This window comes from Zootoca vivipara, chromosome Z1 (assembly GCF_965207765.1).
Source record: "Zootoca vivipara chromosome Z1, rZooViv2.hap1.1, whole genome shotgun sequence".
Taxonomy (NCBI): domain Eukaryota; kingdom Metazoa; phylum Chordata; class Lepidosauria; order Squamata; family Lacertidae; genus Zootoca; species Zootoca vivipara.
This window is the reverse complement of record NC_142583.1, coordinates 44397311-44410462: the sequence shown is the minus strand read 5'-3', so window position 1 is coordinate 44410462 and position 13152 is coordinate 44397311. Positions and strand designations below refer to the sequence as shown.

Genomic DNA, 13152 nt, shown 5'->3' with positions numbered 1-13152 from the left:
GGATTCAAGGTGGTATACACAGTCCTATTCTTTCCTATTTTACCCTCATAACAACACTGAAGTGGGTTAGGCTGAGAGTGAGTGACTGCCCCAAGGTCACCCAGTAAGCTTCACAGCTAAGTGGGGATTTGATCCCTGGTTCTGCAGGTCCTAGTCCAACATTTCATTCACTACACCAGAACTTATTACATCATCTTCAACAGAACTTAGAGGTTCACAGATTACCAATAAGATAAAATCCTGAAATTAAAAGCAAGCTTAAAAATCCTGACAAAATTTTACTTTTGAGAAGTGCATACACTGATATTAGTTCGCCTGTCTTCACAAGTGATGTGTAAAATTTTCCGGAATCACCGTTGATGTAATCTTTCGAGGATTTGGAGATGGCGCTTATAAGTGGTCCATGTTTCACAAGCATATAGTTAGCCACAATCTATAGCTAAACTACAGTTTCTTGAGAAATACAGTGGTGCCTCGGGTTAAGAACTTAATTCGTTCCATAGATCCGTTCTTAACCTGAAACTGTTCTTAACCTGAGGTACCACATTAGCTAATGGGGCCTCCCGCTGCCACCACACAATTTCTGTTCTCATCCTGAAACAAAGTTCTTAACCCGAGGTACTATTTCTGGGTTAGCAGAGTCTATAACCTGAAGCGTCTGTAACCCAAGATACCACTGTAAAAGGAGGGGAAGGGCAAATTCTGAGGAAATATGCTTTAAAACTACATACAAAAGAGTAAAGGAACCAAGGCAGGCTGGATGTTTGAATCCACTCACTTTATTTGCTAGTTGTAACTGGTCTTGAAGGTTTCTTATTATATTTTCATCCATGAATGTACCATCCCCTGAGGTAGGACCAGCTTGCAGAGCCTCCAACTGCTTTTCAACAGCCTCTTTCAATTCTTCATGCAATCTAGGTTACAAATATATAGACAAGCAATTTATTTTAAAATAGTAATCAAAGCCAATTTGATGGAAATGAACCATCAGCAGGAAAATAAACACTTCTCAAGTTTATAACAATGTATTGAATTATTCTGGAAGCTATAAGCACACTGAAGTCTTTCTACAGGATATACACAAGAGAAACAAACACTAAGAGCGGTATCTGTAGATCCCTTATGACCATATCCTGGCACAGTACCAAAGTGAACAGCAGGAATTTTCTGAGGAATTTAATAGTTCTTGCTGTGCAATAAAGAAACTGAGAAGCTAAAAACAAGTGGCTGCTGCTGTGAAAAATTCTGCAAAGAGGACGTTAGATTAGAAACATATCCTATAGCCATAAGACACAATTTAAGTTTCTTGTGGGAAATAGTGGGAGGAATTAAACATTGTGAAGAAATGCAGTACTGTATCATCCCAGTGATGTCTCTCCTTGTTCTTGGTCTGTCCTTTAGGGATGTATCTACTTCAAAAAAGGAGACCCTTTCCCCTTCCCTGCCAGATCTGAGCTTTCATCAAGACAATACTGGGCTCTGCTGTGGCCTCCAAAAGCCTGGCTCTCTGTTGTTGCTGGAGGGACAAGAATCGGAAAACCCACCGACTCCTATAGAAAAAGAAAGTACACTGCACCTAAAATTCAGCATGGAATTGTTACTTAAAAATTTGGAGGCCTGGGGTACTTTGGGAAGAACGGCAGGATACAACTTTAATAATAAGTAAATGTTACTAAGTTAACATAAATCAAGTACTCCAGGTTCCCTAGGTAAAGACATATATTTTTGTTATGAAAGAAAAGAGTAAACAGTTTTATATGAGCAGTATTACAGATATGTGACAAGGGTTAGAAATATACTAATTGCTTGCATTTAAGTATTTCTAAATATTAGGCTTGGTGGTTGAAAATGATGCTAGCAATAGTAATGCTCACTCTGAAAATGCATCTGGCAGCATGAAAGTGGGTGGGAAGAGACATTGATGGCAAAATGAGGAGAGGAGAGGAGAGATGAGGTGTGTTCAGATTGTAATCCTATACACACATACTTGAGAGCAAGTTTGATTAAAGTAAGTAGATCTAAGTCAGCTGCTAGGCACTGGTCGAGGCATTAAGCGTAAGCCTGCCTGCTCCTGCCCCATGAGGAGGGCCAGGTAACATCCGCCACAGCTGGGATGACTCACAGGAAGGGCCTGGCTCACATCCAGTCACCACCACATTCCCCTCATAGGCACCAGTTGCACCCCATCTGGACAGGGATAGTTATCTAACTTCTGTTATCTATGCTCTAGTAACCTCTGTTGTTTGTTGTTGTTTAGTCGTTTAGTCGTGTCCGACTCTTCGTGACCCCATGGATGTACCATAGCATGCCAGGCACTCCTGTCTTTCACTACCTCCTGCAGTTTGGTCAAACTCGTGTTCGTAGCTTCGAGAACACTGTCCAACCATCTCGTCCTCTGTCGTCCCGGTGGCCAAAGTATTGGAGCCTCAGCTTCACGATCTGTCCTTCCAGTGAGCACTCAGGGCTGATTTCCTTCAGAATGGATAGGTTTGATCTTCTTGCAGTCCATGGGACTCTCAAGAGTCTCCTCCAACACCATCTAACCTCTAGGTTAGATTACTGCAATGCATTATACATGGGACTGCTTCTGAAGACGGGTTGAAAGCTTCAGCTGGTGCAGAATTCGGCAGTGAGATTGCTCATTGGGACAAGACATATATACAACGCTAAACCTGGCCTGACTGCACTGGCTGCCAATTAGTTTCCAGGCCCAATGCAAAGTGCTCAGGACTGCAGTACCTCAAGGACTGCTTCTCCCCATATGAACCAACCTGGACCCTGCGCTCAAAATCTGAGCGACATGGTGACTTCCCACTTGCAGAATGCTCTCCCTAGGGAGGCTCGCCTGGCACCCTCATTACATATCTTTTTACCCCACTTTCTCTTATGCCGGGCCTTTGGCTGATTAAACAATCTATGGCCTTTTAAACTGTGGAGGGATTACTATTTTGGTTTGCTATTATGTTATGTATTTTTGTGTCTCTATATTGTAAACTGCCCTGTGATCTTCGGATGAAGGACAGTATAGAAATCTAAAAATAAATAAAGAAACAAAGAAACAAAAAATAATGCCACTCGGTGAATCGACCTTTCATTTTCCTTGGTAACTTGTTCAAGTTTTAGTCGCAATTCCCTCATCTGCACCTAAAAAAAAAAGCAATAAATAACTGTAAGCATTTATTTTTGAATAGGTGTCACTAAACTGTTAGACACACTAAAATTAAATCTCACGCACACCATGTAGATACACAAACATGTAGATACAAAATACTTTTTCCTAGTTCAGCTCCAGGAAAAAAAGAATTATAACACTTTATAACTTAGAACAAAAACTGTTTTTTAGTGTTGACAATATTATTCATAACGGGTGTTCAATGACAGACATACTCAAATTTACTCACTATTCAACTGGTCTACTCCGAGTATGATAAGCATTACGGTAGATTTCAACGGCACATGCTACTATCTCTTAAAATTTGATCTTAATAAGCTTGTGTGAAGAGCAACAGGAAAACACTCGTGTGTGTGATTCATACCTGACAGAACCTCAGCTGTTCATTCATTTCCTTCAGATGTCCATCATAATCAGCAGCTAGAGGAGATAGTCTAACGTAGAAGTAAAAATATACAAAATAAAGACATTGGTAACACTGACTGAACATTCAATTAGTTTAAAGGAGGTGATCTGTGGCTTGATACAACACAATCCTTCCCATTTCCTCAGCAAAGTGCTTGTCAATAGAGGGGGATGAGTCACACTGCGCCTTGTTTGGTGTAAATAAAAATCTATTTTCATAAAGGAATGGCCTGCCTTTCAGTGGAAGCTCTACTGCATCCAAAATGGTAACCTTAGAAAAAATTATATCCAGTGAAAATTCCATGCAACATTCACATAATTGTGCAAATAGATATAGGAGTGAAAGGACTAGTCTAGTACCTGATGATGTCCAAGAGCTTGGGTACTCAGACTTGCTATGGTTTCCCACATTGTAATTCCTAAGGCATGGGGCACTTGCGGCATTTTGACCCTGTTTAAGAGCCATGGGTTCTCCAAACACAGCTAATGGCATCACTGCCATCAAGGAACGCCAATTAACCTCAAGTTGCACAGCATGCTCCTAAACATGTTTATTCATGAGTATATTTTACCAAGTTCAACTGGACTTGCTTCTTGATATTGTGGGGACAACCAGCCTCCTATAACCAACATGCTTAAGTCACAAATGGGTTAATACTATATGCTATCCTGCCAGGTTTAGCTAGAGGAAGCTAACCTTGGAAGGAAGCTAATAAAGCCTACTGTTGTACCCCAGTCAATCAGAGAAGCTCAAAGCCACTTTTGAGTTTCAAACCATTAATTTAGGACTTTCACCATAATAACTAAGCCATGTTTTACTGCTTCTGCAACTTTTCTGACTGATTTATTGAAAAGCACATGAGCCTGACATTTGGAGGGTTTGTAAGTAATTTTTTAACTTACCAAACACATGGCTTTTTCCTATGCTGGGGGAAGAGGGGAACTTTGGAAGGAACTCACAAGGACATATTTTAAAGGTCTAACTACCTAAATTTCCATGCTTTACTTTGCTGCATATTTTGTGACTTTAAATCTCTGCTGGGCTTCTCTCACCAAAGAGTACTTGCCCCAAACCTGGATCCTGGCATCCAATAATTCCCTCATTTCTATATACCATTTCCCCCCTTTTGAACCAATGCTAAAATGGAAGTCAGCACCAAATATTAATGAGGCATAACAGTTGTTGTTTTTAAAAAAGGTAAAGCACCATAGAGCACTATCAGTATACACAGAGACTTCCTTTCAAATACAGATCAAGTTGAGAAAGGAAAAAATACATTATTGTTTCCTTTTCTAATTCTATATTTCCAAGCTTGAAAATAACATTTAAAAAGTGGCTGACAGAAAACAAACCAAATAATCAAATCACATTCAAAACACGGTAGTACTTTAAATTTAATTATAACACACACACAAAACAAACCGCTTTACCTTTGATTCATCAGTTCAGGCTCCACTTCATTGTTACCTCCTAAGGGATTCTTCTGAAATGAAACTATTTCCTTTTAATACTGTTACATATTACCACATATTTTTAAAAAGTGAAGCATATTTAATTTTCTAAAATCTTCATGTTTTGGCCAATCCATTCCATACGCAATGATGTTTAATTCCATATTCTGCTTTTACATTAAAATGATATATGTCATTTCAGTTCTTCTGGAGATAAACACAATCTTTTTCCACAGCAGAAAGAAAGTCTCCATCTATAATGACTAGTAGTGTTCCAAATGATGATTCACATACCACCTTATGATTAGAAACTAGAACAGAGTGAAATGTTCTCATCTAAGCCCATGTAAACATATTAGTTTCTATAGTACAGTACAGTATTACAAATTTGTGGCACACCACTCACTATAAGTGAGAGCCAGACTCTTGTTGTACTATGAATTTCTGTTTTTTGTTTTAGAAAAACTGTGGATTAGCAATTATTGTTGATCTATAAAGTTATAACCTGGAAGCATCAGTAAAGCATTTAAATTTGTAGCAGCATCTGATCAATATACAGTATTTCCCCAGTCAACCTCAGAACAATTACGAAAAGGCCTTTTAGATTTTAGAAATATGATATGATATGTATTATAATATACACACATCTCAAGGCAGTTCATAAATAAAGTCATACAGCAATTTTGTATTACGTAAAATATTTATAAGCTACCTTTATGAATAAAAATCATTAAAGGAGGCTTGCACAACAACAGAGAAACTACAATTCAGAGATCATGACAAGGTATGATTTGGTACAACTAAGACAATAAGGAAGGAATCAGGGTGGTTGAGGGGAATAAAAGGCTAAGAGAAGCAAGTGTATGAATCCAAAGCCCATTCATTTCTATTGTATGGATTCTTGTTATTTTAATCCACAGTTCTGCAGATATGTATTTATGGGCAATATTCTAAAAATTAAAGGTAAAGGTAAGGTAAAGGGACCCCTGACCATTAGGTCCAGTCGTGACCGACTCTGGGGTTGCACGCTCATCTCGCATTATTGGCCGAGGGAGCCGGCGTATAGCTTCCAGGTCATGTGGCCAGCATGACAAAGCCGCTTCTGGCAAACCAGAGCAGCACATGGAAACACCGTTTACCTTCCCGCTATAGTGGTTCCTATTTATCTACTTGCATTTTGATGTGCTTTCGAACTGCTAGGTTGGCAGGAGCTGGGACCAAGCAACGGGAGTTCACCTCGTCACAGGGATTCGAACCGCCGACCTTCTGATCAGCAAGCCCTAGGCTCAGTGGTTTAGCCCACAGCGCCACCTGGGTCCCTATTCTAAAAAATTAGTACTGTATAAAACAGTGGTTTTCAACCAGTGTGGCATGGCACCCTGGGGTGCCTTGAATGATGGTCAGGGGTGCAGCGGGCAACCCTGGCCTTCGTCCCTCATTCCTTCCCTCCCTACTCGGATGCCCTCTCACATCTCTGCCTCCAAGTGTCTTGAATGGCTGTTTGTTGTGGCATGTCTGGCTACATGCTATGCAGGCAAATAGTACCTTTGGGGCTGGCAAGGGAGTTTAGGCAGCCTTAGAGTAACCAAGCAAACAAGCGGCCAATGGAGCCCAGCCAGCCAGTCTGCCAGCCCCTTGCTGTTGGGAACGGGCAGACAAGTGGGAGGCCAGGCAGGCACCTTTCTTGTGCTTGCTGTGTGCAATGCCTGCCTGGGAGCTGAGTGCCCGGTGCTGAAGAAGAGCCTTTCCGCCATGCAGGCCCGGCAGCACCCACTGCTGCCTCCCAAGGTAAGATGCTGGCCTCAACTTTGGCCAGTCTCAGTTGGGTCACTAAGGTTGGGGGGATCCTCTTTCCAGACCCCTGTAGGGCACTGTAAGGAAACATCTCTCTTTGGGGTGGGGGGTGGCGGCTCAGATACCAGGAGAGGCAGCATTGGTTGCCCAGAGGATTCCCAAGGAGAGGGGAAAGGAAAGGAGGCTGAATGAACACTTCACAAGGGAGTGTGTCCGAAAAAGGGTGAGAGGCTGCCAGTTCTGCAGGCAAGGGATGACATAACTGGGCTCCTGAGCCACACAGGGGTGCTGCAGAAAGAAGGTAGTTGGTCAAGGGAGCCATGTGCTCAAAAAGGTTGAAAACCTCTGGTATAAAAAGTTCCTAAATAAAAAGACCTGGATAGCTTCTAACTGCAAACAAACTTTTAAGCTCCTCCATGCTCTAGTGTCAATAATTTATGCACAAATATATGAAAACTTGAATTTGTAGAGACGTCTAAAAAATAGTAACCTTTCCAACATCTTTCTACAGTGCATCATTTTGGTGGCTTACTGCAATGTAAACACCAGAAAATAAATTTACCTGTTCAAAGGTAGTTCTTGTTAGATTCTCTGTCTGAAGTTGCTGGGGCACATCATTTAGCCTTTGATCTGAAACAAATTAATCCCTTAATTTGCAGGACTGATAGTTTACATTATGAAATTCAACTAGAAATATTGTCTCCTAATACATTTGCTTCCTGACCTTATGAAGACGACATTTATTTTGGCAACATATAACTTAAAATGCAATATAGTTTATAGATCAGTTTTAATCACTTTTCACTGTGAATCCCCTTTCCTTTACTGTTATAAAAGAATGCACCTTTTCAAAAAATAACCTTTAGACAGGAATTCAACAAAAAAAAGTTTATTGCAATCCATACATACTTATTTGAGAGCAAGTTTCATCAAACACAGTGGACCACTTCCAACTAATAATGCATTGGCTTGCAGGGTAAGTAGTTTTGTTCACCAAATTTTATTTACCAACATCTTTGTTGAATTCCACCACCCAAAATCTAAGAAGATAGTAAAACATTATTTGGAGTCACCTTATTCATCTTTGCTACCAATTTACCTAAAATAAGAGTTCACTTGACAGATTTCAAATTGGTTGGACTTTTGTTAAACTGGGGTTCTACTGATTATCCTGGAAGTAGATTTTGATGTATGTTGACTCTTGTACATTATCCTTCACGTGATATTAATTCAGTCATTTAAATAATAATATTTGTAAATGTTTAATTTATTTCAACATGTATATGCTCCTTTCCTGTTAGACTGGCGCCTTCTAAGTCATTTATAAAATATATAAAACTTTTAAGGAGGACAGTTTTAACAATTTTTCAAAAGGCTATACAACCAGCAGTGCCACCTGGGGAAGGGTACCCTAGAACCCAGGTGTTACTCTAGGAAACCCATCAACTTAGGCTTCTGATACAGGTGGGAGGCAGAGCAGAGACTCTCCAGATGATCTTAACAAGCAGGCAAGAGCTCACGGCAGCAAGGAGTTCTACCCTAGGCCAATGCATTTACGGCTCTCAAGGTCACTACCTGCACCAACATATTGGAAGAAAATGGAGATTGAATAATACTGAATAACATCCTCAGAATTACTGACAGCAGTATTCTTGACTGGCTGCAGTATCCAAACATGCTTTGGAAGCAGCTCCACACTGAGGGGATTTCAATAATTCAACAATGATGTGCAAAGCATGTGCCAAAGCATGTGCAGCAGTGACAAGAACTGTCTTATTCTGGGAAGACTGCATTTGCTGCACTAGCTGAAGATGAGTAAAAGCACATCTGGCAACAGCAGTATCCTAAACCTTAAGGAGCAATACTGGCTCCAGAAGTATTCCCAAAATCTGAATATTATCATTCTTCTGCCCTAGTTATCTCTCACTTAAGGGTGTAATTGATAAGTCACTGAGATGAGAGTTACCGGTATCATTTTGGGGAACATTTTGTCAGGTATTTGTCAATTCAGAATTACAGTAAAACTGCTTATTTACTGCCTCTCCCAAACATGCCAGGGAGAGTTTCATAAAAATATAAAATATATTGAACCTAAAATTACAGTAAAAGTAGATACTCATTTGGGTCTGAAAACTGTATCTTTCTAGATTTGCCAAGTTGGAAATTTTTAAGGAGTGTCTGGGGCAACAGTTATGCAGGACAAGAAGTTAAAGTGATGTAGTAATGGATGGCAGTTTAAACAAACTGTTTTTCATTTATTGTAACCCATTCATTGGCTGTCTGTATTGAGTTGATTAGGCATGCTTTGGAGTTGCAAAACACTAGTAGGCAACTATATTAAGAAGCTGCAGTAGACCAAGAATAAATGTGTTTTCATATGTTAACACCTGGCTCCCAGTGGTAGCTATTAACATTTTCTGAGCATGTTAGATAAATGAAATTTAAACAGAACAGAAGTGTATCACAGCTTTTTCAATGATGTAACAAGAGCACCTTTGAAACTCCCTGAAAACAAATGCTTAGTGTTTCACTTTGTGATGCTAATATTTCAGCACCAATTTGATTAAGCTGTCATATGCAGCATATTCACCAGATCTACAGTGCTAGTCTTTACGAAACAGCCACTGTGTTTGCTCTATAAAAGGAGGAATGTTTATCTTGATGTTGAAGTAACACTTTTGCCTCTTTTTATATTTCTGTTTTATATACATTATTACTGTTTCATTTGATGGAAATGAACATGAATTTGAAAGGGTGAAAGATTTGCAAAGCATAAGAAAAATGTAATGGAAATTCTCCAGAATCTGAAGCACAATCCCTTGCATGTTACTAGAAAGTTGGGGGGGGGGGCTGTCCAATGAAGCTCAATGCTGGAAGAGTCTGAACAGGGAAGTACTTCACTCAGCACAGAGTTAAACCATGGAACTCACTCCCACAAGATGTAAAAGCAGACACTAATTTTGATAGTTTTAAAACAGGATTAGAGAATTTTATGGAGAATAAGGCTATAGCTACTAACCATGATGGATATGTTCTACCTCCACAGTGTGAGACAGTATGCCTCTGTATGGGGATGGGATGACAAGTTGGGAAAATGCTATTGCACCCAAGTCCCTCGTGAAGGTTTCCAATAGGAATTTTGTTGGTCACTGCGAGAATAGGACACTGGACCAGTCAGACCTCTGTTCTGCTCTAGAAGGGCTCCTCTTATGTTAAATCCCCAAGTTCAATGGGACTACAGTAGTGAGTTTATGATTGCATTCTTACTTATTGAGGGTAGTGCTTGTGCTGCATAGGTACCAGTTTCCTTTGACTGGACAACTGTCCAGGGGTCCTTTACCTTACCTTTACCTACAGGTACAAAAGCAGGATAATAATGAATAGGAATAATAATCGTATGCACACAAGTTTTACCAGATTCACTAATATTAGGTCTATGACCTTGAGTACAGCTTCAATATACAACACTGCAAGTCAAATCCTGGCTGGGGAGCACTGAGGTTTAAGAGAGTGGAGGCGTCACTGCTGCATCAGTAGCCCTGCTGCTCACAATAGCCTGGGCAGAAGGTGATAGGTGGAAGGCATAAGGTAGGCAAAGTGCTGGTCCAACCTAGCGCTGGTGTAGTGATCAGGCCCATTACCATCAAATGGGAGCCAATGAAACCCAGGCTAGCTAAGGCCCTCCTCAGAACACTCCATTTTGAGGTTTTCTACCTGCCTGCTTGCTCATATAGGGGGTTCTACTGACTCTGCTCCATGACCAGTGGCCAGCAAGCCGATTGCGTGGCGAGCCGGAGGGCAGGAGAGTGCGCGCCCTTGCGCATGCGCACACTTACTGGCGCAGTGGCGCGCTTCCAGGTCGGAAAAAGCGCCGGACATCGTTTGTGCGCATGCTTATGGGCCTCCCCCGACCCGGAAGTGCACTGGAAATGATCTCTTCTGGGTTGGGAGAGGCCCATACGCATGCACACAAACGATTTTCGGCGCTTTTTTCCGACCTGGAAGAGCGCCGCCGCACTGCACGCCGTAAGAGCGGGCGGCGCGGGTTGTTGTGGGCTGGATTGGGAGTCCAATGGGGCCGCATCTGGCCCGCGGGTCGTAGTCTGGGGACCCCTGAGCGAGACAAACCTAACAAATAACTCAGGAAAAGCTAAGTGAAACAAATATTTAGAGTTCAGTGAAAAACAACCAAATAGGGGCCTGACAAAGATGTCTGAGAAGCAAATTCCACAGATGTAGGGCACCACATTAAAGTGTCAGTCTCTCGTTGCTAGTGGTATTTCCGCTAGGGCCATAAACCTGACTCTGAGGCTGATCTTAAGACGTTGGGAGGTTCGTGACAGTAGGCGATACTTCAGATAAAAAGGTAAAGGGGCCCCTGACCATCAGGTCCAGTCGTGTCCGACTCTGGGGTTGCGGCACTCATCTCGCTAGTCCAAAACAATGTAGGTCTTAAAGGGCAAAACCAGCATAAACTAAGCCCAGAAACGAACTGGTAAGCAATGCAAGTGATACAGGGTTGGTATAATTTGAGTTGTTTAACTCCTGCTAGCAAACAAATAACCGTATTTCGTACCAATTTCGTACTCTCTTTATAGACAGCCCTATGTAGACACTCTTACAATAGTCTAATTTGGACAGAATGTTAAAATAACAGATACCAGGTCTGCTCTCTCCAGATAGGAGTGCACAGAATACCAGCAAAAGGAGGTAACAGGCACTTGTGGTCTTTGATGTTATCTGCACTTTAATATACAGCAACAGATCCAAAAGAACACCTAAGCCAGACATCCCCAAACTGCGGCCCTCCAGATGTTTTGGCCTACAACTCCTGTGATCCCTAGCTAACAGGACCAGTAGTCGGGGAAGATGTGAATTGTAGTCCAAAACATCTGGAGGGCCGAAGTTTGGGGATGCCTGACCTAAGCTGTTATTGGCCCCCACTTCTCTTTTATAAAACAGAAAACTTCTGTTTAAGCTTTTCAATGAAATACATCAACTAACAGTATAGGTCTGAATGAACTCGTATGCAGAACTTACTTTGATCTCTCGGAAAATCAGTTGCTCTTTCCATATTTTAACCTGGAAGGTCGCACAATAAGGTTTCTGACCAAATGAACTCCCTCTCATCAAGGTAAATACAAAACCTGTAAAAGTCAGATAAATGTAAGCAGCAAAACCTACAGTAATTCACTTCCATTCGTTTCTAACTTTAGTTTCTAACTGAATTCTCCTCAGAATCTACAAGTGTCCTATTTACAGAAAGATACGGCATGTGGAAATAATTCTGAAATAAAAACTGCTCTATCAAACATCGCAATGGAAACTCAGTTTTCAAAGCTGTAGTCCCATGCATGGGTGCAGCCCCCCCCCCATCCAATAAAAATGCACAGCAAACTGAGGTTCTGCCTTCCCTAACAAAAGGTCTTCCTTCCCTCACAAAATTCTTGGCTATGCCCATGATCCCTTGGATATCAAATATAAAACTTCCCCAGCCTACAGCAGCTCATCAGTGTACCATTATAAAGTTTAAAAAGATAAAAATAAGAACAGTCCTTCAACACATCCTTTTTATTGCATGTTCATGATTTGTGTCCATGCTGCAATCAGAAGGGTCATACATGCTCCTTCGTTCAACACTATTTACACACAAAAACCCACAACCATTTGTCCCTGCAAAAGTTTTGGGATTGTCATACTGCTTCATTTCCAGCCAGTACATAAGTTGTATAGAAAGTTATGGGATATCAGCAGAAAGTTACAACAAATGTTATGAAGCGAGGGGCTTTTTTTAATCTAGTTTTTGTTGTGTTATAGTCTCTCCCAACAGCAATTATATGGAAACACTGGGGGAAAGCATCTCAGAACCACTAATATTAAAAAAGAACAAACCCACCCCATAACGCATCATTATTGAACAAAAGAGCATATTGCAATGAAAACCCCCGTCTGAAAGGACCTCTAAAGTAGACATGGATTATGCCAGCGAGAAAAATGACTGCTGGAAGGTATAAACCCATAGGAGAAATTATTATTTAAGAGGAAGCGTTAACTGAAGAAAAATGCCTCCCCATACCTGCCGACAAGTGTATGTAATACACACGTTTCTTTTCAGACGAGGTCGCCTGTTGCGTGTCACATTGCTCTCTTGGAAGAAATGCGGAGCGGGGTGGGGGGTGGGGAGGGAACACGCGACCCTCTCACTCACTCTCTTCCCACACACGGACTGGGACTGACGGTTGGAACCCCGCCGCGCGCGTGAAGCGGCAGCTGCTCCCCGCCTGCCCTAATCCTCCTCTCTGGACCAATCACAGGCCCTCCCACCTCCC

At 41.4% G+C, this 13152-nt stretch overlaps 1 protein-coding gene across 21 annotated transcripts in view; it reads right to left on the bottom strand.

Moving 5' to 3' along the window:
- SCLT1 (sodium channel and clathrin linker 1) overlaps positions 1 to 13152 on the bottom strand; it is a 47124-nt gene that overhangs the window by 33768 nt on the left and 204 nt on the right. For 2 of the 21 annotated variants that reach the window (XM_088660319.1, XM_035114058.3), the window contains exons 1-8: positions 12900 to 13051; positions 11864 to 11970; positions 10091 to 10174; positions 7386 to 7453; positions 5009 to 5061; positions 3537 to 3606; positions 3089 to 3144; positions 779 to 914 (exon numbers count right to left, since the gene is read on the bottom strand). In XM_088660319.1, the coding sequence (XP_088516445.1) occupies positions 779 to 914; positions 3089 to 3144; positions 3537 to 3606; positions 5009 to 5061; positions 7386 to 7453; positions 10091 to 10174; positions 11864 to 11897 (501 nt within the window). In that variant the 5' untranslated portion in view covers positions 11898 to 11970; positions 12900 to 13051. Of the gene's footprint in view, positions 1 to 778; positions 915 to 3088; positions 3145 to 3536; positions 3607 to 5008; positions 5073 to 7385; positions 7456 to 10090; positions 10175 to 11859; positions 11971 to 12899; positions 13052 to 13152 lie in introns of those variants that run through there. The other 19 variants (XM_060278598.2, XM_060278597.2, XM_088660327.1 and 16 more) reach the window with 16 other exon arrangements.